This window comes from Phalacrocorax carbo, chromosome 1 (genome assembly GCF_963921805.1).
Source record: "Phalacrocorax carbo chromosome 1, bPhaCar2.1, whole genome shotgun sequence".
Lineage (NCBI taxonomy): Eukaryota > Metazoa > Chordata > Aves > Suliformes > Phalacrocoracidae > Phalacrocorax > Phalacrocorax carbo.
Genome location: NC_087513.1, coordinates 157,984,880 through 158,012,690, shown reverse-complemented (window position 1 = coordinate 158,012,690; position 27,811 = coordinate 157,984,880). Strand labels below are relative to the sequence as shown.

Sequence of the window (27,811 nt, the reverse complement as noted above, 5' to 3'; positions counted from 1 at the left end):
CCCTGTCTAATTAGAGTAGGAGGCAGGAGCACCAACGTACTGACCTTGATCTTCAATGGTGTGAAGTTTCATAATAAATACGAAGGGCCCCATAGCATCACTAACTAATCAAATACTTGTTCTAACATCTCCAATGACATAATCTAAATTCTTTTATGGCTTCTGAAAGTCTGAAATTAAACGTCTTCTCTAGAGTATATAAGGCCAGTTATGATCTATGGCTTCAGAGTGCCCCCATAACTGTTTAGGACACTTTGCTGATTAATTAAAAGAGGTTGATGAAATAACACCCTGACCTACAAAAATATTAAGTCGAATAACATGAGATGGAACTATAAAGTAAGGAATTATATAGCAGAGCTGCCATAGTTGATGACTCTCATGGGCAATGTAAAGCAAGTTATTTCTAAGCCTTGTCTAAGCTATTTTGATAGAGTCTGGCCATACAAACATTAATGAAAAAAAGTCTCTTATTTCCTAATCCGTATGAATTGATGTTGCTTTTAAAAATGCACTGGCATTCCCTCCCTACAATTCTTATAATGTAATTTAAGGGGATTGACATATAAAGTGTCAGTTTTGTTAAAAGCTTGTGGAAATACTGTAAGCTTTTGCAAGATGAGGGAAGAGCGAAGGCATCAACCTGAGTTCAAATATGAAGTTAAAACATAGGATTATTCAGCTTCTTTCCTTATGAGGAAACTCTAAAGCACTTAACAAACTGATCCTTTAATCAAAAATTTTAAGTTAAAATGTTAAAAGAAATGGGACTGCTAACTAAAGCATTACTCAGTGTGTGTTTTCATATGTTAAGTAATGAGATAATTTTCAGAATGATGGAGACTGCTACAGCAATAAGATTAATGAAATCTGGAGTGCCATCAGGACAAGAAGCAAAAAGCAGCATAGGTTTATAGAGGCCTGCTGAAGAAGTAGGATAGCCCCAAAGTTCCAAGATGTAAGTGAATGTGTTTTTCAGAGAACGTGTGACATCTTTTTAGTGTGTAAGGTTAGTGTGACTTTTATTTGCTTCTGTCTTGGTTTAAAGGCCAACTTAACACAAGTCATGTGAATTACATCAACTGGCTAAGTAATACAGTGTGATTTGTTTTATAAAGAGACGTTTCTGTTTTTTATTAGAAAGCTTTTACTTTGAAATGCTGACATTTCATCCACTCCCTTTCTAACTCCCAATTATCCTACAATATCTGTTATTTCATTCTGCTTAACGAAAGGACTATTTTCTCACTGCAAGACTCACAACAGCTTTTGTCCCTACCGAGACTATTTTAAAAACAGCACAATGCACTTCCACAAAAGATTCCTTTTCTTGCAAAATGACCTCTTAATCCCTGGAAAAAATGTTTTTACATATGCCCTTTCTAGCATCACTATGCCGAAGCACAAAACCGCTCCATGAATCCTGGGGACTGTCATTTGGAATGGCCCCTGTGCGGGGCACGCACATACACAAAGGGTGTTTTAGAAACCATTCCCTCCTCTTCTTGTGAGATTTATAGGACGATCTGCCAGTGATGGAGTGAACCTCACCTTCCAATGGCTTGGGTAGAAAATGAGCTGCTGGTTTTGTTTTCTTCACTCTGTTTCCTTTCATGACCTGCCCTTCTTTGTTCAGCCCCAAGAACCAGGCCCTCCCGGACTCCTGTTGTCTGTAGAGCATGGATGAGTAGATTACATAATAATTTTCAAAAACAGACTCCTTGAATTTGCACTCTGGTGTAAAAAGTTCCTGTGGGAGGAAAAGTAAATGTTAAATGATATCTCTGAAGTGGGGCTTCTGTTTTGTTAACTTACAGATACCTCTTGATAAATTTAATATACAACTTATTATAAGGTTCTGCTTTGAGACCAGGAGATCTGCCTTCCTCTAGATGACCTCCAGGGGAAGTTATTTCATCTCCTGTGGACGTCTCTGTTTTCCCATCTGTGCAACAGGGACAGTATATTTTCAAAGTAGAGAGGAAGCGACTCAGGCATAAACCCACTATTTAAAATACAGGCATAATTATTATTGTGCTTATTTTTCTGATAGGATATCCTTGAAAGGATTAAGAAAGTCTATGCTAGAACAGCATTAATGAGAAAACAGTTGTTCCGTTTTAACATACTAAATGCAACAAACGCCCTTTATGGTTTATAACAACTAATATTTGATGTTTAAAAATCACTGCTACTGACGTATTAAAATATATATCATTTCCTCAAGACCGCATTGCCTGAAACACTACAGGAAAACATTATTTTGATGTACAAATTTCTGCACAGAGAAAAATAATTCCTACCGACATCCTCAGCATTCATCCCAGAAGTGGAATGCTTTTCAGAAGTCACATTCAGTAACAGAGCAGCACCCTAAACTGGTTACTAAGGTTAACCTAAGCACAAACTTCTGTAGACCAGTAGCCAAATAATAATTTAAATATATATTTTTTAATAACACAAATAACAAAAGTAACAAAATAAATAGTGCGAACATATATTGAGTCAGAGTTTACCAAAATCCTTTGAAAAAACACAGCAAGTTAATAAGCAAATAAAATTATACTTCAAATACCACGAGAAAATAGGATTCTGTGTGAATGTGATTTCCTGTCTTTGGACCCAGCTGCTGAAACCTGTGGAAGATTCAAGACATAAGAGGACGATGTAGATGTGGGAAAGTGGAAGGTGGCTTGCTAAGCTTTGAGAGCACCAAGTTCTCAGCCCTGAATCCTTTTTTTACATTTCTTTCAGTTTTCTTTCTTTCTTTCAGTTATCTTTCCCAGGAAGTAAAAAAATCTGGAAACGTCATGTATTTTCACTTCTCCGTTCACAGTATTTTTCTTTTTTCTTTTTGTTTTTGGGTTCCCCCCGCTCCTGCCCCGCCGTTCCTTTTTGCTCCTGGCCCCATGCAGTACTGAGTTAACACTCAGCAGGTAAAGTGTTTTCAGGGTCTGTATGCCATCCCCAGCTGCCTATATATTGTAAGAATTTCACAGCTTTTTCTGTCAGATTTCCTTTCTGAAAATCAAAGGCCTTAAAGACACAGTTTCCCACAGCAGCAAGCACAGATGAGATGAAGTACTTTTCTGAATCTGCACTAAATGTCACTTAGTGCCCAACCAAGCTCTCCTATGTTATGGGGTACACACTGTTTGTATTACCATGGCTTAATTTACCACCTGTAAGCAAAGCTGTCTTGAGGGATACCAGGCATACTCTTAGCTTTCTCAATTGTGAAGTAACTTTTAACCTCAAATAAAAATAATTAGTGTATTTTATCCAGGAACCGACTAAAAGCAGTTGCTGCAGCAGCTGGAAAATAATTTGTCAACCTGTCCTAAAATAGGTTGCTTTGTCTCTGTGAGCAAGTAGGCTTAGTGCCTATAGGTCACACGCATTTACAGGATGCAAAAAATATTCTCTGATGTGTACAATGGCCATCTTTTTGCACTGCCAGTTATTTACCACCTATGTACACGGCTGTATTTATATACACATGCAGAACGACAAATACAGTCCCAGGCACCAAAAACTAATGAAGGGAAATACCTTCACTGCACCTTCTCCTTTGCCACGGGGCCTTTTCTCTCTCTGTTCCAAGCCTTTAAGACATCTGTTGTTTGTGTTACTCTCCTTTCTCCTCCACTGATTTCAAATCACAGTAGGGCTCAAGGAGACTCAAAATAAAAGCAGAAGGCAGGGTGGTGTGCTAGAGGGAATGCCTGCTAAAGCCTAGCGCAAACATTTACATGCGAGTCATGTTCCTCGGCTGTTGAAACAGCAGATGCTAATCAGGAAATGCCTACACAGCTCTCCTTATTACCTGCCTCACTGCAAATGCTACCCCCTGTGTTCCCCACTAAGTTTTACTTCCTTGTAAAGCTCAATTACCATAAACGCTACTTCTTAGCCAATACCCACTTTTTGCTATCAACAAAAGCTGTTTGTCATTCCCTGCTCCTCTGTACTAGAGATGGTTGGCTGCCCATAAATGCTATTTGTGTGTTTTCCCCCAAAATATCCATTAGAATACTGAAACAAGATTTCTTCAAATCATATCCCACCTCTGAATCAGACCTGGCTCTTTCTCATTTCTTTGGCACATACAGTAGTGTTTCTGGTAGTGGACAGCATATGAAGCGGAAGGTATTTACTATGTCAAAAAAAAAGGATGATATCAACACAGTTACTTGGCTACTCCTGGATGATGACTGATAGGCTGGACAAATTGGCATCATTACTATTTTTTAGTTATGAAAAGCATAATAAAAGTCTGCTAATTCTTTTTGGTATACGAGGAAAAGCCAAACCTCAATACTGTATTCTGCCCGAAAACTACTGCAACTATCCTACCCCAGATGTCTGGGTAGTGTAACAGCTTTGGATACCTTTGCATTCACTCAGTATATTAGGATGTAATTCTGCCTGGCATAAACTCTCAGTCAAAAAGTCACTTAAATATATGTTAACATCAAAGCAGGCTAATAGTTCCACCGATGTGGAGAGTATTCATGAATGAAAATTAGGCACCTGCCAATGACTATGCTGAACTGCAGCCACCAGTTAGTCTGAGAAAAGAATTACTCAGAAAGGGACGTCTGAAATGGGGACCTTCCTTGGGCATCAAGTAGAAACTGGGTATTTCTAAGTTAAGAGTGATATCTAAAGCCTTGCCTCAGGCAGCGTCTCAGCTGGCTGAAAAGCTGTAAGCACCTCTATTTTCTCCAGTAAACCAGCTATGACACCTAAAACGCTGTTTCTGCATGTACCTAGGACAAATCTAGATCTGTATACCTAAGACTCAACCCAGTAATAACTCTCAGAAAATTACTAATGTGCTAACAGCACCGACTTTGAAAAAAATCATCCACAGCTGGCCTTATTCAAATCCATTGCTGGAAGGAAAGGCAGTACAATGGCATTTTATAAGAGAAACTCAATGGTGAGGGCATTCCCCTAGGCTACCTGCCTATCTGTATCCAACCTGAAGGAATCCAAATCTGCATCTGGCTGACATGAATCATTTAGATTTTCCCTGCAAGAATGACTTTTTGGGTTTTGATGCCAGGACAGTCTTTACATTTTGTATTAGGAAGTGAACGAATACATTGCAAAACCAGACGTGACTTGCAAACAAGGACTTGTGCTTAGGATTTCTCTTCCAAGGTCAATGCCCAGATTTAACCTGTAGCCTTATATAAAAGGTGGTTTTCTCCTGTCAAAGCAACATTTGAAAAATAAAGTATATACCAGCTGCCAATTTCCAAAACCCCAGGATTGGGTTTTGGCTGTAAACTGCAATCTGATACAGCTTCCTGGGCCCTAGAGAAGTGAAGGATTGCACCTTGCTGAGATGAATTTTCACTTGGATATTTTTACTTGCTTCCCATCAAGCTTTCACTTGATGTGAGTCCTATCTGGATATATTTTAATTCTCCCGGTTGCTGTAGCACTAGTATTGCAACACACAGGTTGTGGGTTCAACCTCTTGAAATCAAGAAGCTCTGTTGTTGGAGAGTTCTTAGTTTTGGGGTCCCCACCAGCATTGCCAAAACTCAGCATTGTGGTATTACATCATCATAGCTGAGCCTTAGCTCAAGGAGTCATGTGCTGGAATCTACTTTCATTTAAGAACAAAACACAAATGAAATAAAGAAAAAAGAGCCATTATCCACCTCTCAAACTTAGGAGTGCCTGAATGAAGGTGCTCGGGTTACCTGTGTTGTCAGCATGGAGATACGAGGATTGTTGGAAAGCAATTCAGATGACAACTGATATGAACTCCCTGCCGAGTAATGTCTTTCTGTCAATCAGAGGCTGAAGTCTGACATGATTTATGGCTGGACTTGATGATCTTAAAGGTCTTCTCCAACCTAAATAATTCTATGATTCTGTGATGAAGCTAGGACTCCATGCTAATCAATAATATGGCACACTAGGAAAAGGCTATAGTTCAAACTCAAAGTACAGCAAACTTTACTGTCCCACAAGTCATTGAGTAAATGAAAATACTTGAATGAGTTTTCAGTGTAACTTCCAGTTGCTGGGCTTTCACAATTTAGACTGTTCAATTTAGCTAGCTTTAATGAGGTTGCGCATATCCATTTGTAGCCACGATCTTTCACTTAAAACAATCACCACAAAACACGGAGTTTTTCTACTAAGCTCTCAGAAAGAAGAAATAATTATGCAGCTATGGACAAGATACCTATGCTGCGAACCATAGAGTGGCAAAGTAAAACCTAGCATGACAACACAGCTAGCCATATCGCTTCTAGATATTGTTTAAAAATTACATGAACACCTGAAATTTTCACCTATCCCTCTGTTCAGTAAGTCAATCGATAATGAACTGTTGGGGCTGAACAAAAAGTAACCTTCCATCGCACACCATGAGGGAGAGCATAAGACCATGGCTCTACCATGGTCATCAAAAAGGCAGATCCAAGGACCAGGGCTACTACAAAAGTTGCCTACCTTCTACTCCTGACCCTTCAAGCCTCTCTAATTTTGCTTTTTATTCTGAAATATAGGAAATGAGGGTATCATTCTAGTTACAGCTCACAGAATTGATATAGCTAGCAGTCAGCCTCTTGAATTGTAGCTGGTAACAAATAAGGAGGCAGTGGATTCCCCTGGAGATGGGCACACCAGGACTCGTTCATCACACCAGGTGGAAAAAGTGCAGCTGCAGGCTGAACTAGCTACAGCTTCTCCTTGGTGCCAAGCAGAAAGCACAAGCACAAGACAAACTCAGAGAGATTGCCAGAGAAGGAACAGCCAGTCAAGCACAGCAAAAAAGCTGATTACTGAACCTTTTCAGAACTTAAGAGCAGTTGAAAATTATCCTGGTTTAATACAATTTATTACCTGTACTTAGAAGTCCAGGCCATGCAATAGGAGCTCAGCGCTTTGAAAGTACAGACCGAGTGGAGCCTGCCTGACGTGAACACCTTGCAATCCTAATAGAGCTTGATACAGGGTATAAAAAAACCCCCACCAAAACATGTGAGCAATAATATCAACATGCTAGTAGCTGGTTATTGAGCACTTCTTGTAGGAATGATGACCTGTAGGGGAATAGACAGGGATCGGCGACCGGAAGATCACGGGATGTGACGGAAGGATAGACTCCTCCCCATAGGAGTGGCAGGAACAGGAAGCACAAGAGCTATATAAGCGTGTGACGCAGCTAAATAAACAGATATTTTGTATCCATCATATTGATGTCTGTGCATCCCTGTCCCCAGGGTGGGTAGAGCCCTGTGTCCCGGAGATGTGCGGCCCAAGATAAGTTCTCCCACAGAAGCGTACAGCTACAATGACCAAGCATTTTTAAGGAGAGACTGAAGAAAGGACAACACTAGCTCTGTGGAGGCTTATGGGAGGACTTCCGCAAAGTGAGAAAAGCAGCATAGAGTCAGCACAAAGGTATGCTGGGGGTTAGAGGCTAGCAACACAGGAATCAAAAGAAGGAAGTGACATTTTAATAGTGGATAGAAAGGTTGGAAATGACTCATGAAGAAGGGCCTTAAAAATGAAGACAAGCAGTCTGTGTCTAATGAGGAGAAGACACTCAGAAAAGAAATACAGTTAAAATAATGAAGCTGTGAAATTAACTTTGTGGCAGACTTCTGAACAGAGATTGTGGGGGTGGCACTGTATTTCTCAGTGCAGGAGGGGAAGATGCTAGAGTAACTGTGGTGTGAAATGATGAGATCCCAGAAACCAGCTGCACTGCTGTAGAAGGGCAAAAGGCCATATCATAGACATATTTATGCAGTTAAGACCTGTAAGAGCTGGAAGCTACACCTGCACATGAGAACTGGAAAATATCTAAACTGATATTTCTCTGGCTTCCTGCACGTTGAATTAGATCATAGAATCATAGAATCATTAAGGTTGGAAAAGACCTCTAGGATAATCAAGTCCAATTGTCAACCCAACACCACCATGTCTCCTAAACCATGCCCTGATGTGCCACGTCTACATGTCTTTTAAATACCTCCAGGGATGGTGACTCCACCACCTCCCTGGACAGCCTGTTCCAATGCCTGACCACTTCTGCAGTGAAGAAATTTTTCCTAATATCCAATCTAAACCTCCCCTGACACAGTTGGAGGCCATTTCCTCTCGTCCTATCGCTAGTGACTTGGGAGAAGAGACCAACACCCACCTCACTACAACCTCCTGTCAGGTAGTTGCAGAGAGCGATAATGTCTCCCCTCAGCCTCCTCTTCTCCAGACTAAACAACCCCAGTTTCCTCAGAAGCTCCTCATAGGACTTGTGCTCTAGAGCCTTCACCTGCTTCATTGCCCATCTCTGGACATGCTCCAGCAACTCAATGTCTCTCTTGTAGTGAGGGGCCCAAAACTGAACACAATATTCAAGGTGAGCCTTCTTACAGTATACCTATTTGACAAAGGCTGGTGTAAGAGAGAAAAAAACCCAGTTACTCAAGGTTTCCCATCCATAGCACCAAATTTTTCCAACTCTTAAGCTGGCCAAAGGGCTACACTTCAAAATGATCTTGAACAAGAGTTCAAATGGCAGAAAACCCAGCAACACACAGTCAGGTACTTTACAGATTAAAGTGAAATTGGTATTACTTTCCCTGTATGTTGAAAAGACATTTAGCTGATCTGGGCCTAGAAGGCCCCTAATACAAGCATAGTTTTTAAACATGACAACAAGAACAAGCAAAGCTGGCAGAATTTTCTATGTGTAAACTGGCCGAGTAAGATACCAAGGAACAGGAGGCTCTAGCTGCCATACCACAATCCCTGCAATGACTTTACTAAAAAAGCTTCAAAATAAAAAGGAGTAACCTGCCAACCCTACAGATGCGCCATGAAAGCAGCAAATGCTCAGAAGTCCGGTCACATACCTTCCACAGTCTTCAGAAAGAAAATTTTCTTAATAGACTACAACAGTCAGAGAACACCAATATCGGTTCTTCAGAGCTAGTGTTATTTCTGTTCTGTTAGACTCCTAACACGTGGACTTTAAAAAAACCCAAACAAACCAAACCCAAACCAAAACAAACCCTACAAGGCTTGATATAATGCAGATAAAAAAACCAGGGATGATTCTTGCTGGGTAAAGAATCACTGAGAGTGCAGTAAGGTTGTCAGCATGTACAAGCTAAACTTTTAGCCATAATTCCTTTCTCTCATTTTTTTTGTTTTTAAAAGACCCAAGATATGACTATCACTGCTTGTAAAGAAACAAAACACAGCTTTTGACTAAATTTAGGCAAAAATAAATGTAAATCAATGGTCTTGCAAGTATTAGCACTTACTTAACTGGGGTTCTAATTAGCAGGGATATGACTGGTAATATTAATAATGTAGCAATTTGTTTATTCATGTACATTCATGAGCACCTAAAATAAGGTAATGAATAAAAGCCCCATAGCACACATAAAGACAAACTAACAAAACATAGCTTGGACAGATTTCTGTGTGTTTAGGATGGTATTGATCTCAGCCTGAATTTGGCTTCATTTTCTGTCCAGATTGAAACAGAACATAAAACAGCTTGGCTTACAAAAACTTCCTTGTTTCATAAGAGAAAGGTTGCTTTGCTTACAACTGGCAGCTATGGTCAGATTAAACTTCAATTAATTACAGGCAATAATATTTTGAATGGAAGGCAGCGCACATACTGATCACTTCCATAAACTTACCATTTGCAAGACTAAACAATGATGTCAGGTAAAAGCATATTCTAAATAATAAGTTCAGGAATGGTCCCAAATTACTACTTACATACACTAGTCAAGAGAAGTCTTATATATTGCTCTCCCCATCCACATAGAAGTTAGTATTATATCACAAGCAGTGCTCAGTTATTTAAGTTCTTTTGACAGATACCTATAATTCAGAGTTGTCAACTCAGTGGGATGTGGCTGAAATAGAAAAAATTTCCTTCATATAAGCATTTCTGATATATATTATTTAAGGCTGCACAGTTCGACTCCAAAAGTGAAATAATGTTTTTGAAATAAAGCCCATCATGCAGATTTGAATCATGACTCTCACATTAGGAGTAAGTGAGTCAAGGTTGTTTAAATTCAAAAACATACGAAAGAAGGTTTGGGGTAGCAGCCTGGAAAAGGTTATTGATTTTTAAAACTGTCTTTATGGCATTTATGTGCCAAAACTAAAATAATTCAACAGAAGTTCAAGAGAAGAACTGCTAAAGAAGTGTTGCCTCACCTGAATAAAAGAAGTAAAATGAATTTTAGAAATACTAGCAATAAGCCAAATTTCAACTATAGATTTAGAAAGAGCTGCAGCCCATTGACAGCCATCACACATTATAGCATGTGGTCAAGTACAATATCCTCCTTCATCCCCACAGGCATAAAAAGGAGCCTGAGGTTATTTTTCTGCTTCAGTCCCATTCTGAACTTCCACAGAAATTTATTTTTTGGTTTGAACATATCCTTGGCTTTAAAGGAAATGCAGCCAGAATCCTTGTACCAGTGAAATTGGATGTTCTTTCTCCGAGAGCACAATCTCCTCCCCACCTAATCCTCAGCACCTAGCGTCCCTTAAGATTTAAATTTGCAGTAAAAATCTGCTTTAAGGCTTCAGCTGAAACACCAGCTATAACTCAGTGCTATATCAACACAGAAAGACATCTTTTATCTCCTGTACAGCATCTGTGATTAAAGAAATCCAGTATCAATAAGAAAGGCACACGCCCCATGGCATGACTCAGAGCAATTGCATGCGTTCTAAGGATTATTTTCTTCCACTACTGTTACGGGACATTTCAGAGAAGAATGTGAGTAAACCAGCCTATTTTTCCCAGTCGCTTCCACTCAGAACAGCCATAATTCATCAGCTTGTAAACACCACCAGGTTCTCAGCTAGAAAAGGTCAGTGCCAAAGAAAAAATGGGACAGCACTAAATTAAGAGACTGAAAGGAAGGTTTTAACCACGTAGCTGTAGAAACAAACCACGATGGGCTGGGGAAGAAGTTCTCATCCAGTCACCCATCAGTTCACCGTTCTGTCCCTGGATGAATAATGCAGGAGGAATACAGAGTACTCTCAGATATAGACCAAACCTTTTCAAATGACAGCAGAATTTTTTGACGCAATTTTATCCAGACACCTACAGTCATTACTGTAGATAGCCTGCTGTAATCCAAATGCCTCAAATAATATAAAATATCAAGAAAAGAAGCAAAATAGTTATTAAAATGACCGAGTACCCACCAAAAAACTGAGGATGATGACTTTTTCTTATAATTTACCAGTAATTAAATCTCTGCTCCTCTGCAATACATTTGAATGTTGGATAAAGAAAACTGATTCCAGTTTTTGCCACTGCATGAGTGGTATATTAGCATTAATTAGCTACTATTGTGCAATGTCAGATGGGATGGTATATTTTCATATATATGGTCCAGATACACGGTATTTGCTGACATCCCTCAGTATGACAGTATGACATGTCCATGATTATCTACAGATGCAAAAGTAAACATAAATAGATGCAAGTTCAGAGGTATTTTGTAAGGTATACTTCAGACTCTTTCAGTTCTACATGTTCCTTCCAAAAGATGTGTGAATTTATGAAAGTTTTAAATGGGTGTCATTTACAAGCTGAAAAGCTAGAAAAAGTTGCAAAAACACTCAAGTTATAAGCAGTAGCCTACTTCAGTGTACTCTTTTCTACTTCTTTTTTCTTTACAGTTGTGAGCTTGTTTTTCTGCCCGCAGCCTTCTTTTATGACCTCTCAGTGCATGAATTATACCACCTAAAGAATCGACTATTATAAAAGACAGGGGCTGGAATGAATAAAAGTTCGTTAGGGTAGGTCGATTATATGAACTTCTCGCTAATGCCTCGGTGTCATCCTTCTGCTGTTTTACACTGGGTGTTCATAAAAAGAACATGAGAGGCAAGCCCAGAGGAACCTCAGTCTGAGAAGACTAATGCAAGGCAAAACCATTCTGTAATAAATGTAATCAGTTCTCTGAGAAAACGCATTAGCTAAGTCTTCTCTTAGCTTCATAACTCAAATGAGCTACAGATGACCACTGAAGACTGGGAAGCAAATGGAAGAGAGACCACTTTCAGATGTTTTTTACTTAACCCTTGTTATTCAGCAAATATATATTATAAAGGAAAAACAGCAATTCTTTGCTTCCTTCACTGTGCATCTTTTTGCCCAGCTTTGTCCTTCAGCCGCAGAAGCACTGCTGTAAGTATTCAACAGGTTTTCCCCACTTCCCTCCAAAGCAGCTTTCATGTTTGAAGACAAAGGGCCCCAAATCCGTTCTCGATCTCCTTCCTCCTCTCCTTTTCCAAGGAGAAGGTAGAAAATGATGAACGTCAAATTTTAAAGATGGCCAAAACCTGACAGGCTGACAGACAAATATTCTGTACTGTTTCCTGCTATGCATTTGCTTTCTTTCAAAGAGATGGATGTCTACAGCACTGTTTCACTTAAATATAAAAAGTCAGTGTACATATGATGGGACATCTAGCAGAGTGCTGCCCACCACATAATGTCTGTCCAGAAAAGGTAACACAGGAGCAAAGTTTCCTGTCCTGAAAATAATGAATACCAACAAAAAACCCCTAAGTTTTGAAATGCAAGTGCAGAAAATATTTTTTTTTCTCTCTCTCTCTCCCCCCCTGCCCCCCACCTACCTATCTCATGCAAATAGTAATTTTCACTATGAAAGTCTCTTCTCACTTGATATATTTCACTTCATCCAGAGGTCTAAAAATATTTTACTGTTGTTATTTGAATTTCACAACACCTATGTAACTGTTATTTCAAATATTCACTATCAGAAGAACCTTGAAATACAGAGATTCACAACCAAACAGTCAAAAGATGTAGAGTGAATCAATACCAAAGACAAAAGAAAATCCATTCTGTCTCCTCTTTCAGCTAAACAATTAATGGGATATAAAATGTCAGCCAATAAAAGGTATTTTTGGAATGGCTTCACACTGTTAACCAGTCAGGTGGCGAAAGGAAGCAAGTCAGACACTTTTGCATATATCGTATGTTAAAAAAAGCAGAAACTTAATATATCTTATGACATAGGAGGTGACTACATGCAACTCCTAACACACATGCAGCAGCAAAGCTTGTTTTTGGTATGGATGGGTAACAGCATGATGATTATAGATACGTCTTGATGCTCGGATAAAACTCTTCTTTAGCAATAAAGGTTGATTATAAACAATGTGAATATATAGATGTCTGGCAAAACCCATAAAGGTATAAAAATCGGAGTGGTAGCAACAGATTAGGGCTTTTTATTTACCCCAGTGTTACAATATGCATTGCAGAACTGGAAAAAAGAATGTTTGGAAATAGTTTCACGAACTAGCGTTCATAACAACAATAAACAAAGCAAGATTTTTATCCATAGCTGCTGGCAACTGAGTGATAATCAGTGCCACTACTTGCTCAAAGTGTTTGATATCTGACAATTTCACCTAAAATCAGTTAGCCCCTTGCTCTCAAGCCTCTACCTAACCTGTTGTCTGTTATAGCGTGTTCCTATAGCTGTCCTGTGGAAAGTCAAAGCTTAATATTGCACGGATAACCACGTATTGAGCCTAGAGGAGCTTCAATCTATTCGTGAACAATCCTGATGAATAATGAGATGTACAAATACCCAGCTTTAACCCTTCTAATCTGCACCTGAGGAATGCAGACTGAAAACAAAAAAAAAATTATTTTTTTTTTCTTCTACAGTACTCTAATGGGAGGGCTAACTCCTCTATATCCTCTTGCTTTCCAGCAGAATTCATTATACCACACCACACACCCCCCAGTTTTTTGCAAAGAAGCTCAGATGTAGTGAATACATTTCAAAGAAAGCAATGAGGTTTTACTCAAGATTACGGTTGCTTTTACAGCTTCTTGGAAGTGAATTTACTCCACCTATGTTCCTGCAAAATTGAGGATCTTCCTCTTGGCCAACATTGCACTGAAAATGCATTATCTATTGACTTGAGTGGCTAATTGCAAAGATAAACTGAGATAGAAAACATATATTGCTATTGAACTGTGTATAAAAACAATTGGAGGCATAGGATCAGGATCAAAACTACAGCCTACTCAAAAGAGTAAGCAGATCTGTAACCCACCTTCGACTGGCAAAGGAAACACTGTCAATACACATATTAAGGTGTGCCCTACTATATCACCTGTAAGAAGCAGGAGCAAACTGCTGAATGCAAAGAAAAGACTGTTTAAGGTCTTACAAACAGCCTATTGATTTCTAAAGCAAAAGGCACTGAGGTGAAAATATCAGGTGTTTTGATTTCCACGTCTGTTGGAAACACAATTCTTCACTGGTTCAGCAAAGCTAAGGACAGTTTTTTACATCTTTCTTTCACAAGAAAGGTATGCATCAAGCCATCCTGCGCACAAATGCTGAACTGCAAGGGATAATTCAGAAAGGCTGGAAACAGGCTGGACTTCAGCCAGTGACTTGCTTACCCCCAGCTGATGCCTCTGAAGTTACCCTGACCTCAGTTGCCTTTTCAGAGAGCAATTACTTTGCCTGTGGGTTATGAGCACTAATTTATCACTTAGTTCCGGGCTCTGTAGACCTCAGTGTTCCTTGATAACTCACATGTCTTTTCTCTTACACCTTTTTTCATTGTTTATAATTTACCTGAAAAGCTTTGGGGTTTTTTTCCTGTAATAAACCTCCTAATTTCTCCTTAGCCATGGCGGTGAGCCTATGCTCAAGACTGTGCCTATGCTGAGGCGTTATTTCTTGTAGCCAGAATGTCCTCCTCAACCTTTGTGCCCACATGCTGGCTCCTGCTCTGGCCAGGGGCTTTTCCCCAAGCAGGGAAATTCAGACAAGAAGACACATGCAGTGATTCATATTCACACCCTCTCACCCTACAAACTTCATTCTAAACTTCAGTGTAGTGGCCAAAGGCAATGGAGATATATCCTTAGATTACCTGCCCATGGACGTTCACCAAAATTTCTGTACTTGGTTTTCAAATTATATCTCTTCCTGTCATTCCTCCCCACTGGTTCTTTTATATTCTTGTTTCCTAATATGTATTTACATGTCCATTTTCTTTTCTGTACGTGCCCAGGTCTCACAGCCATTAAGAAAACCCACCAAAGCAAAATAAAACAAAACAACAGAACCAAAGAAGATCTAGCAGGTTTGTTATTTTGAGAGAAGCTTGGCACATAAAAAAAAGAAAAATGCTTCAGCAAGGAAAAGAAAAAGGTGTCCCACCACCAGACCATGCTTTAATTCCTCCGGAGCAAATTTCCTTGTAATTGCTTTTCCTGGATATTCAAACAAATTCATTGACTGCTGTCAGATTGTCAAGCACTGGATACACTTCCGTAAGACTGTGGCTTCTTGCTTACAAGATTGTGGGGTTTTTGTATTTATTGGTCTACGTTCCATTTTTCTTCTCCATTTCCTTCAAGTCTTTCAAGAACCTTTTGAGTTGTATTTTCTCTTTTGTTCTCCCACAATAATCAAACAATCAGCATTTTGGCAATGTTGCTACAGGCCATATGAACTCCTTTTTCCTGAGAATGTCACAACGATTGCATGCCTGTTTCCATGCCCACATACACTGGGGAATGTATTTGTTTGCCTTGACCTTAAACTGACATCAAACAGGGCAACGACTTGACTTCCTGCTTATACTTTCATCCTTTGAGCTATAAACACACAACGCTCATCCTCAGCTTTATCTGGATTTCCAGTTTCTCCCGCTGTGTCCCAAAGGCATTGCACAGCATGCATTCGTATAATGTATCAAAACTGCACGTATGTTTTCCTCTTATTCCTATTGAATTAGTTCAGTAAGTTCTCAAAATTAAGCAAAGATGCAGATAAAGCACCTACGTTTACGCTTAACTTCTGTTCCATTTGTTTACATTTCTTTTAGCTTCCACCTTTCACATTGGTCCAGATAGATACAAGCAGTCCCATGTAAGCCTGTGTATGAGAGTCTATTCTTCAATACTTTACTCACCATAACTGAATTTGATCCTCACACTTGTATAAATACAGAAATAGAGATGAATGAGTTCTTTTTTTCCCTGAAAATTCCCTGTGCTGTTGCCTTTGCAGAGTGAATGGGTAGTTTTCTTCTTGCTGCTCGTAATTCCTTACAAAACATGATTTTCTACTGTATCCTTATCAAAAGAAAAGTTAAAACAAGCAGTCTTGAAACAGGCAGCCAAAAAAGGAGACATCAGATTTGTTGGATTTTTTTCACAAAACCATTTGTACCTGTATAGAGGGGGCAGGGGGTAAAAGATAAACACCATGCATATAATTCAAAAATATGTTTCACCATATAGAAAGAAAGATGGACCAGAGAAAAAGGGACTTATTTTTACTCTTCTGCAGTATTTTTTGATTTTTTTTAAATGGAGTTGAAATTCATTTGCAGAAAATAGGACAACACAAGATGTCATTCAATATATATATTCAATATCGTATTCAAATACGGTACGGGATCTTGGGAATGTAGGAATCAGTTGTGTATATCTGTATAACAAAAAACACCCGTTTCTTCCATACAGAACTAGAATACTTTAAATGTTGCGGCAGCTTTTAACTCAGAGGTTTAGATACACAAGCTCCACTGAAGAAGCAGGCAAATACGACTTTTCGGCTGAGACTGAAGCAGTTGGTTAGACTCAACGGATGCAGGGCTGATCTCACCTGTGCTAACTCGCAGTGGCCCAGAGGGACTGCCAGATGACCGCATCTCTAACCATGCCCTCTCCCGCACTGGCACAGCCCTTACAACAAGGGGCGAGCCTGCAAAAGTGGCTACTTCTGCAGTGGAATAAAGTGTAAATGAGGAACACGCTTTTTGTGTCCATGATAGCCAAGCGCCAAAGTAAGGACAGAACACAGGCATATTTTAAAATGCATGAACCCAATCATTTGTGGAAGGACAAATGAAAGACTGCACAAAGAAAGGGAGATTCGACTGCCGTAAATGGAAGCTTTTCCAAGTTATTTTCTGTGTTATGCTGCCTTGTTTTATTTCTTCTTCGTCGTCTTTTCTTTTTAAGAGAAATTCAGCTGTAAGTTTTAATCTATCATCACTGGTATTTCCTTGGGACTCTGTTCATGCCACTTCCATTCCTTTGCAAAGATTTTTGGTAGCTACTGGAAAAAAAGCACTGAATTTAGGGAGTATTACCTATTATTCTCTTCAAATATCTGATTTCTGTAATGGGTTGAGTATAGAGATGTGGGAAAATAACAGTAATGAGACCAAGTCTGCTCATAGACAATTGGAGCTGCTGTATTTCATTCATCAAAATTGAGACTGCAGAGGCATTATAGGAGAAACCAACCAAAAGAACATACCATTGAGAGTATAAAACTTACAGCAGGTGACACCCCCCCTTATTCTGCCTCTTCAGTTTGCTTGTCAGGTCTTTTTAATTTTTTGTACTTTTGGCCTAACTAAAAGCAAAGAAACAAGAGAAAAAAAAAAAAAAACCCAAAACATTTGCCTATTTTCAAATGTGAGTAACTTTCTACTCCATACTTTACAATATTTTAGTAAAGATATATCACTTGGCTAATCCAGGGTTAATTCTTTATACACTGAAGGTCTCAAACAGCTGGAAGAAAAGACAATTATTATATGTTCTTGTTAACTAATTAACAATCATCTATCAGACCTAATAGTGCTTAAAACAACATGACAGGAGCAATTATGTTGGGTTTATTTGCAAATTATTGCACATACCCTTAACATTAAGTAAAAAATAAACATTTCTTTTTAAATCCACATTTGAATGGAGATTGGTTCGTGGTACAGTTTGTGTGGATTCCTGCTGATGTAACATCTCTTTGGCATTTAAGACCCAGTCACCTCTCAGATTCAGTATTTCACCAAGCATTCAGAGGTGCTAGCGGGAAGCACCAAGATATTTGGGAAATCTCAGGGTGCAGGGCAGGTAGTTTGTCTGCCAGTATCAGGCTGAGAAGTTCCAAATGAGACTGCTCAGAGAAAGAAGAAACCCTCTTCTTCAGGTTGTGCACTGATAAGATGCTCTGCCAGCGATTAACAGACGAGTGCTGCTGCGGGGAGCTACCTCTGGCTGTGTGCGTGCAGGTGTGTCACGTCTGCTGCTTCTGGAAAACCTGTGAATTGAACTCTCCCATGGAAAAAAACAGCAATTAAAACAATGCTGCCAGCAAATACAAAATCAGAGGTGTTGGGTATACCTGCCTACACCAGTCACTACTTTCAGAGAGCAAACTTGTGTGAGATCAATAATTGTAAAGCAGGGAGCCACCGTGAATAGCAATCCCAGCTTCTGCTGAGGTGAGAAACTCAGTCCCCAGCAGTCAGAAGATCATGCAGTTTACATTGTGCATGACTTACTTCAATAACAAGACTGGTATTTCACAAAAAGACAAACAGAAAACCTTTTTTTTTTTTTTCTTTTAATTTCTGTTAGGCTTTATATCTTCAAATGTCTGTACTAGTAATTCCACCCACCATCACCAGCAAATAGGTTGGAAAACGTCTTTGGCATGCATTTTATAACTTGGAAAACCTGGTAAATTGAGATTAGAGCTAATGTTCCCAAACACGGTCTCTGATTTTGATGTTATTGTGTTAGCAGCAATACCTGGAGGCCAGATGTTCAGCTGCACAGTGCAGGGCAGCCCCTGCTCTGCTCTCAGCAGCCTCAGTGCTTCTGAAAAACAGGTCAGGAATTTAGATGCCCAAAATACACAACTATGGAAACCCTCTCAGAGGCAATCTTCCCCAAACAAACAAAATCAGTCCCATTTTTCAAGCCAGCTAAAATGCACTGCCAGTGCCTCCTCAGGAAGCCCCAGGAGTGGACAGAGGCCTTTTCGCCATGGATTGTCACTGTTATCCCTGTGCTGTCCTGTCTATACCTACTGCACAACACTCCATGCATAATTAAATATTTTGCTATGTAACTTAAACCAGCCCACATTTAAACACATATGCAGATCAAATGCAAAGCTTTTGTGGTTGCAAACCCATTTAGTGTGGAAGGAAAAAGATTTTCTGCTGATGTTTCAGCAGCTTAAGTCTTTAAGGAAAAGGGAATCCACTAGCATAATCCAAAAATGAGCTTGGAGGGCAAAATTTGCAAGCAGGAGAATATATGGAGAAATAGAATAGAGGAAAAAAAATGGTCATTACTTAGTCTGGGAAGACCTGGACAAATAGGAGGAGTGGACATGGGACAAAATTGTCTGATGAGACTAGAGAAATTCAGAGAAAAAGCAGTACAGACATTCAGGGGGTTCAGTCATATGAATTGGAAAGAAAGTTCATACGGACTGAGATACTGCAGATAAACAAATAGGTCCAGAAATACTGTTCATAGAAACAATATTTCCCTCAGAGGTCTGTATTGGGACCAGTACTGTTTAATATCTTCATCAATGACATAGACATTGGCATTGAATGTACCCTCAGCAAGTTTGCAGATGACACCAAGCTGAGCGGTGCAGTTGACATGCCTGAAGGACAGGATGTCATCCAAAGAGATCTAGACAAGCTGGAGAGGTAGGCCTGTGAGCACCTCATGAGGTTCAACAAGGCCAAGTGCAGGGTCCTGCACCTGGGTTGGGGCAACCCCTGGTATCAGTACAGGTTGGGGGATGAAGGGATTGAGAGCAGCCCTGCGGAGAAGGACCTGGGGGTACTGGTGGATGAAAAGCTGGACATGAGCTGACAGCGTGCGCTTGCAGCCCAGAAGGGCAACCGTATCCTGGGCTGCATCAAAAGCAGCGTGGCCAGCAGGACGAGGGAGGTGATTCTGCCCTTCAACTCCTCTCTGGTGAGACCTCACCAGCAGTCCTGCGTCCAGCTCTGGAGCCCTCAGCACAGGAAAGACATGGAACTGTTGGAGCGGGTCCAGAGGAGGCCACAAAAATGGCCAGAGGGATGGAACACCTCCCCTATGAAGAAAGGCTGAGAGAGTTGGGGTTGTTCAGCCTGGAGAAGAGAAGGCTGTGGGGAGACCTGATTGTGGCTTTTCAGTACTTAAAGGGGGCTTGTAAGACAGATGGGGACAGAATTTTTAGCAGGGACTGTTGCAATAGGACAAAGGGTAATGGTTTTAAACTAAAAGCAGGTAGATTCAGACTGGTGAGGGTGGTGAAACACTGGAACAGGTTGCCCAGAGAGGTGGTAGATGCCCCATCCCTGGAAACATTCAAGGTCAGGTTGGACGGGGCTCTGAGCAACCTGATCTAGTGGAAGATGTCCCTGCTCACTGCAGGGCAAGGGGTTGGACTAGGTGACCTTTAAAGGCCCCTTCCAATCCAAACCATTCTGTGGTTCTGTGAAACCTCTCCCCATCATATATCCAGTGAAGGGCTAGGGTTTTTCTGCAGAGCTTCTTGTATATTTTATCACTGCAGAATCATGTTTTCCATATTTAAAAAGTACCTGGCATCAGCTAAACATATCCAACTGGTGGGCCTGAGGGCGTCCCGTTTCTCAAGTCTGGACTTGATGCGGCACTGCCTCATTTCTTCAGCAGGAGGGGAACATTTTAGCGGCCGAACCTTCCTGCCACTCCTCCCTTTTTAAAAATCACTCTCCCTGCATGTGGACTGGGTGATGCCAGCAAAGACACTGACCCTACGAATATCCCACAGGATAATATAAATCACCCTGCTTTGCCAGGCCTCTTCCCAAGCTGTGGACCTTTGGACTCATGCAGGACACACACCTACATCTGGGAAGTGAAATGGTATGTTCATAGGGCAACTAAGTTTCCAGAGATGTTTGGCAGCCTGTGACTCTAAAAGTAGGCAGAAATCTGTATAAACCACTTTTTCAGAGCTCTGAAGTGAACAATGTATTTGTTCATGATGATATCCAGGGGACAACCATCCGCCCCTGGCCTCAGCCGATCAATTTGTGTTAGCAAAGCTATTTTAGAAACTGAAATTAAGTAAATAGAGTCATGCTTACAAAGAAAAGGGAGAAAAAATCCCTCTGCTTTATTTTTCTAACCTATCACTGCCTCCAGAACGCTACTGCAAGTATTTCATTGTTTGCTCTTATCAATAATAACAAAGAGGTGCAATATTTAAGAAAAAAATTATCCCTTCTCTACCCACACAGTGTCTGTCTCTTGCCTGACACTTCTCAGGCTCATGACTTGTACAACACCCACAGTCTGCATACCTTTTTGCCAAGAGTTATCTGGTGCCTCAGCTTGTGTAGCTATTAAACATAAGGCTGACTCAAACCTGATTTACACTGGGTTACAAAGTAGAGGTAAAGTTTTGAAATTTTAAGAGTGAAGACTAACAGCGTGACATAGGTAGTGAAAATATAAACCTTGCTTGATTCACTTACACTCATTTCCTTCGACTTTTTAAGGGACCTTAGGGCATGGGCTTCAAAGGTCCTTAAGTCAGTTAAAGCCCTGAGTTTAAGCACAAACAGATCACACTGTGAGGACACTGCAGGGATGTCATTAAAGGTAATTTCTCCCAGACCAGCCTGGTTCCTGCTGGGGATGTGGGTGCCTGGTGTGGGGGAAGCAGGGGACAGGTGCTGGGGCAGGGAGCAGCCTGGTACCTTGGTACACACCCAGGGCGTGCACAGCCAGACCCCAGCTTTTGGGGGATGCACAGCCAGACCCTGGGTTTTGGGGCCTCCTTGGAAGTTGCCACAGAGCATGGCAGTGGTAAGCCATGACCTGAGCCCCCCAGACACACCATTGAGCCATGATGGATGTTAAATACTGTTTGCTTTTGTATTCTTCCAGGCAAGCCCACCAGCCAGGGTGGGTGGGTGAAGGTAGCTGCTCCTGGCTGGGTAATAGACCAGTTTATGAATATTAAAACAGACTCTCCCTTCACTGAAACTCAGTGGATATGCAGGCTTTCATTATCTCAGCCATTTCTTTATTATGCTTTTATTAGATTTTGCTTCTAAAATCATGCCCTCGAGCAACTGAATTTTTACCTCTTTTTATCTTACAAGGAATATTTCTGCTCATATGTCGCTCCTTGTTTACATCTCAGGGTAAAGGCCTTCTGTAGGTATCGCCACATTTAAAAGTAAATAAATTACCATTTATATTTTATGAAGCGTATTTTTCTTTCCTGGCAATTCACTACTTCTAAAGGAAAACAGAAATAGTAAATGGACACAAAAGGAGAAATTATTCTTTAATAATATTCTGGTTTACTTGCTTTTAAATGGAAAGCTAAACACTGTGCAAAAATTACAATATTACCATAATCTTCTCTATTTTAATGGCACGAACATTTTTCTGACTTGATGAAACCTCTAGCAGGAGTCAATCCTCAGGGCCAATGAGCAGAATGGCAAATAGAAGAGCATATTTCAAAGCTGAGTAAAAGTACCCTTGAATAATTTATAATCATCAATGTTTTAGTTGTCTAAATATAATATTTATGACTCTCATTTATGAAATTACTTAATGAAACATAAAATGTTATGAGCTATAATTTATTTTATTAAAATGAAAATCAGGAACGTTCAATTACTGGTATGGATAATCACCTCTGAATTGAATCCCTTTTGCTGGGCACTCTCTAATTCTTTCTAAGGTGCAGAAGCTGCAGATACATTACTTAGAGAGCAACTGTTCTTCATGAAGAATAAAGAGGCCTTACAACAGAGTGCTTGTTATATTTATTTATTTCACAAGGAATAAAACAGCAGTCTTAAAAGCTCTCAGCTGTCTTGGAAAACAAAGCCCCAGCCTGCAAACACTTACAAATATTAATAACCTTAATTGGTATACCTGACATTAGGAGGACACATATATTTCATCTAAAATATATAAAAAACTGCAATCAATAACATCATTCACAGAATAACAGAATCTAGGTACTCTGTGAAGTATTCCATGTATTTATCGATGCAGGTTGCTGTAAACATGTATGGAGATGACCTCATCTATACCTGTCACTGATAAAATCAGAGTTGAAAACTGTCAAAACACATAAATTTATAATACAGAGATTTGAAACCTAATCTAAAACAAAATGCCTGGACTGGGATACATTGCTCTCCTATGCGTTTATAGCTAAGATATTTATTCCAAAATGCTAACTGCTTTCACACAAAACTACTCTGCATGAGTAAGTTAGCTGCACATGATGTGAGTGACAGTGAAGGGAACTAGGTCAGCTCTGCTGTTAAAATAAAGTGATTATAGCAGCTGTTCTGAAATAGAACACAGAACACAAATAAAAAAGTTTGAAAAAGGTCTTGGATTGTTTTAACTTTTTAAAAGTCCCTTCCTATTTTTCCATTAAATGTTATTCTGTGTTTCTGTTTTCCTCATGCTGCAAGCTGATCCAAGTTTTTTGTTGTGAAAAGCCAGATCCCCATTTCCTCAATGGCAAAAAATCTTGCATTCAATTTATTACAGCACAAACATTATCAGCTGATTCAACAGGTCAATACATTTAAACATTTGTTTTGGCAAAGTAACGACCACTTTTACCACACTAAAAGTTACATACCCCCTCAAAAACAATCCCTTGCTAAAACATTCCCTTCTACTGCCTCTCCCTTCTCTAAATAAAGCTGATACCAGCTTCAGCATCACTGCCCTGTCTTTCTGAGCTCACCTGAAATCTGAATTAGACAAGGTTCTTCCTCCAGCGATGCTGATGTGCTTTGCTTCTTGTGCATCTTCCTTACAAACCCACTGAGAGATTTTTTGAATTGGGACACAGTTTATTATGATGCGAATCCAAATATATGAGATACTGCATGAGACCAAAACAACAGGATACAGGCAGTAACCTTAAGAAATCACTGATTTTGAGTTCCAGTTCATGAAACTGATTTACAAGTGCTCGTTGAAAGATATATGAAACTCCTGAAGAGGAACAGGCAGTAACTAACACAGCCAACCCACAAAACTCGTTGTTGTTGCAGCATTAAGTGTTTCAGTCCCCCCGAGTGACTCTTTCTTTGGATTTCGAATGCCTCAGCACCTAAACACACCAGTGATATAAAAAAGCAGTCAGAGATAACGTATTAATGGGAGATTGAGATGCCACTATTTCTATCTAGCTCAGAACGTGCCACTCAACTGTAAAAAGTAAGACCAAGTTTCACTGAACAAACTATAAGGACCACAGTTATTCAGTCATATGGTGGCCCTTCTCCCAAGTGTGAACATTCAAAACCACGATGATCTCTGCCTCTAGATGAGCATGGAATAACATTAAAATAATAATTTAAAATATCTGAGATCCTTTATATTTACCCTTTGTTTTTTGATCTCTTTATTAATTTATAACTCCCTCTACAAGTAAAGGGAGAAAGTTACAAAACAAATCTTTTTTTTTTTTAGTCACAAAGTTAAAACACTTGGGTTTGAAGAAAACCAGCATAGTAACCATGCATCCGCTTACAGGCTCATTGACCTTTTATTTACCCAAAACCCTTAATCCACAGTATCCCTCCTGAGCCAGGCTGAGCAGCCGGTTGAATGATCTCACATAATTCCCCACAAGAGAAGAACCAGCATGGTCTTGTGGCAGAGCAGTTTCATGAACCAGCCTGAATCAACCACAGCTATGCCGTGCAAAAAAATATCAGGGATCCAACAAGAGCTGAATTTCTGTCATCGCAGATCTTTCTTAACAGAAGATGAATGCAATTAGCACCAATGGCGAACACAATGCAGGACCACAATACTGTGTTTAATGCTATAACAGAAATTGGTGTAAGATCAAGACACTATTCAACACCCATGGATGTAAATTCCTGTATAGTTGCAAAGAAAAGCTGTAAAACCAGCTGGGATTTTACTGATAAGTAAATGAGACCTGGGTACACAGAGATGTGATGAGAAAAGCCTTGGGAGAGGTGAGCTGAATTATTTTATTGCAAAGTATTGCTAACAGCTCCCTGTTCAGAGGAGCCCACAACAGAAGAGGCTCTGTGGAGCAGAAAGAAGAAGGATGAAGGTATGTCGCCTCCCAGTCACCCTTCACGCTTACTACAGCCACAAGAGTGAGAGTGAAATGCATTTCCCCCTTCTTCTCTGAAGGAGAAAGAGACCCAGCTGTGATTTCCAGACATGGAAGCAGTTAAGGGTGTCCCCGTTGCTTGCATCAGGCCACCAGCTGCGCATTGGGCCAGTGCACAAGACCTGGGACTTGTCAGGTTCTGCTTGGGCTTGTCCTGGCCTGCCTGGAGCTTTGCAAGAGCTTGTTTAGCTGTAGCAGCAGCTATCACAGACTCCCAGAATAACTCTGGTTAAAGAGACCTCAGGAGGGCCAACCTCTTGCTCGAAGCAGAGTCAGCTATGAGAGGAGGCTGCAGAGGGCTTTTTTTCTGGTGTTAGCTTACTTTCTACACTGGCCACAAGCAACTACTGGAGAATTTCAACTCTCCTATAAGTAAAAGTTTTAGTTTCCGCAGCTGTTAAAAAGGCTCTGAACAGGCGGACACATAGTGCTTGGAAGGCAAGAGGAAATAAAATTAAACTCGATATTTGCTATCCTTTTTCAGATCTCACAGTTTTTAAATCAATGATTTCCAATGATTTGGGAGGAACAGTGCAGCATTGTACCAGCAACAAACATTAACAATTTATTAAGGCATTTCAACTCAGGCCGTATTTAAATCAGCTTTTATCAGATGATAATTACTGTACTGCAAACCCAAACTCCTTAAATTCCAAGCGTTCCCTTTAAAATGTGTGAAACTTCCTCTGAAGTAAGTATCCCCTCTTAACTGACTCACCAAGAAAAAAAAGGAAAAGCTACAAAGACCGTCAAGCGGGATCTAACAGTTAGAGATCCAATGCTATAAAAAAGGTAACAATGCTCAGGGAAACCAATGCCAAATGATACTAAAATTAATCAAGAAATTGCAAATTTCTTATTTTAGTGGCAATCCATGCACTCTACCTGTCTGTAGACATATCTTCAATCTACTTCTGAAGAAAATTAGAAGCCCAATTCTCAGGCAAAAAAAAAAAAAGACGTTACCACTTTTCGTTCACATTTTTTTCCAGATCAATTTTACAGCTTCAGAAAGAAATTATTATTTTAAAAATATTTCATTAGTGGAAAGAATAGTAAATAATTCATTTTCTGTACATTGCACTTAGCTTTGATTTGCAATAAACTTTTGCAGTATATCAGCTTCAAGACTCCTACTCACCGTATTGTTAATACCCTTTATAGTACCATAAGAAATAGAGACAGAATTAACCTACTGTTCCACTTCTAATCACTTACCACTTTTAAAACAACATATGGCTGAGGTTGAATACATTTCTGAGAATTCTGTTTGTTTAGCAAAATTTAAGAGCAGCTTATGTTAATCTTTCCTTTAAATTCTATCAAGATTACACTTAAATATATCAGTAGTATTCTAATGTATTTCAATCAGAAATGTGTAACACCGAGGCAGGTTTCGGCATTATATGTTATTAGCTGCTTTGCAGAGCTGAACACATGCTGCTGGAACACAAGCAAAGGCAGATCCTGAGATTAACAACCCTGTGACAAGTAAAAGCGAAGGCATATTTGCGCCTTCCAAAATACCCGCTCAGAAAAAGCCCTCTAATTCTACCTAACACTCTGTGCTTACCCTCTCTGATTTGCTCTTTTCTCTACAGCAGTCTTGCTTTTTTTAAGCACCTGCACGACCTCCCACCCTGCGCAGATCAAATTCCTTAATGCCGCTTCCAGTGTTCTGCCCGTCTCCAGGTCTGGGCGAGGGCATCGGCTGGGCCTGGGGCTAGGGAGAGGCATGCAGCCCCCGAAAGCGCGTGCGCCTCGTGGGCCCTGGCTTCACCAGCCACCTGCAAACCCTCTTCGCCTCAGAGGGGGAGGATTAGCCTTTGCCCACTTCTAGTCAGCAGCATAAACATAGCCCTAGCTATATTGCAGACTGTGATTTCCACAGTTCTCAGAAAAAAATTTCCTTATTATTAAATAACAGGTTTTACCCATAGCAATACTCAACAGTAAAATGGATGGGAAAACACAGACTTCTTCCCTAACCATCACTTTGTCCGGACAGAAACTAATAAATAGAAACAACGGGACAGAAAGGTGAGGGATGCTTCCTGACATCTCTTCCACAGCCAAAAAACTAAATGTTTACTCTGATAATTCTTAAGCCTGGGATATAAAGCCTGTCATGGATTTTGCAGCATATGTGCAACATTTCCAGTACATAGAGAAATAAGCTTTGTAATGACTTACAGTCAGAGACTAGGACTGTTGCCAATCTTTATTATAATTTTTCAGTGCAGAAAAATTACTGTTTCAGAGACAATCACCCCACAACGTTTGAGAGGAGATTTAGCTACCAAAAAATCTCCCCAAAATGGGATGAAGTGGTAAAGTTGTTTATCTGAAATTGTGGAAGGGAGCAAATGAGCATCTTTTTGTGAAGCACACGAGGAGATAATTCTCAGGTCAGAAGCAAACCAGAGTGCAGATGTACACAATTTACAGTTAAGAAAATAAAAGAACAGCGGGCTATTGTAAAAACAGAGCCACTCTTAGCCAAAGTACATAAACAGCAGAGTGAGGTTTTTGTCCTGCAAATTTCTGAGCTCTCCTGCCCTAACCTATAATGAATTTAAGTGGATAATATGCTGCTAACTCTGTGAAGACATAAAATTGGTCTCTTTCTGGGGCTTTTGGACAGTTTTGAGTGCGTTCTGCCAGAATAACAATCCTCTGACTAGTTCACCCCGCTGAAGATCTTTCAGATCTCACTTTTGGCAGGCTAGGGTAAATAACTGAAGTGAAAA

The 27,811-nt window shown here is 40.0% G+C and overlaps 1 protein-coding gene across 4 annotated transcripts in view; it reads right to left on the bottom strand.

Annotated features, from left to right (window-relative positions):
- The window catches only part of FGF14 (fibroblast growth factor 14), a 411,789-nt gene that overhangs the window by 7,892 nt on the left and 376,086 nt on the right, over positions 1-27,811 (bottom strand). For all 4 annotated transcript variants that reach the window (XM_064440620.1, XM_064440621.1, XM_064440622.1 and 1 more), the window contains one exon: positions 1,552-1,750. In XM_064440620.1, the coding sequence (XP_064296690.1) occupies positions 1,552-1,750 (199 nt within the window). The remainder of the gene's footprint in view (positions 1-1,551; positions 1,751-27,811) is intronic.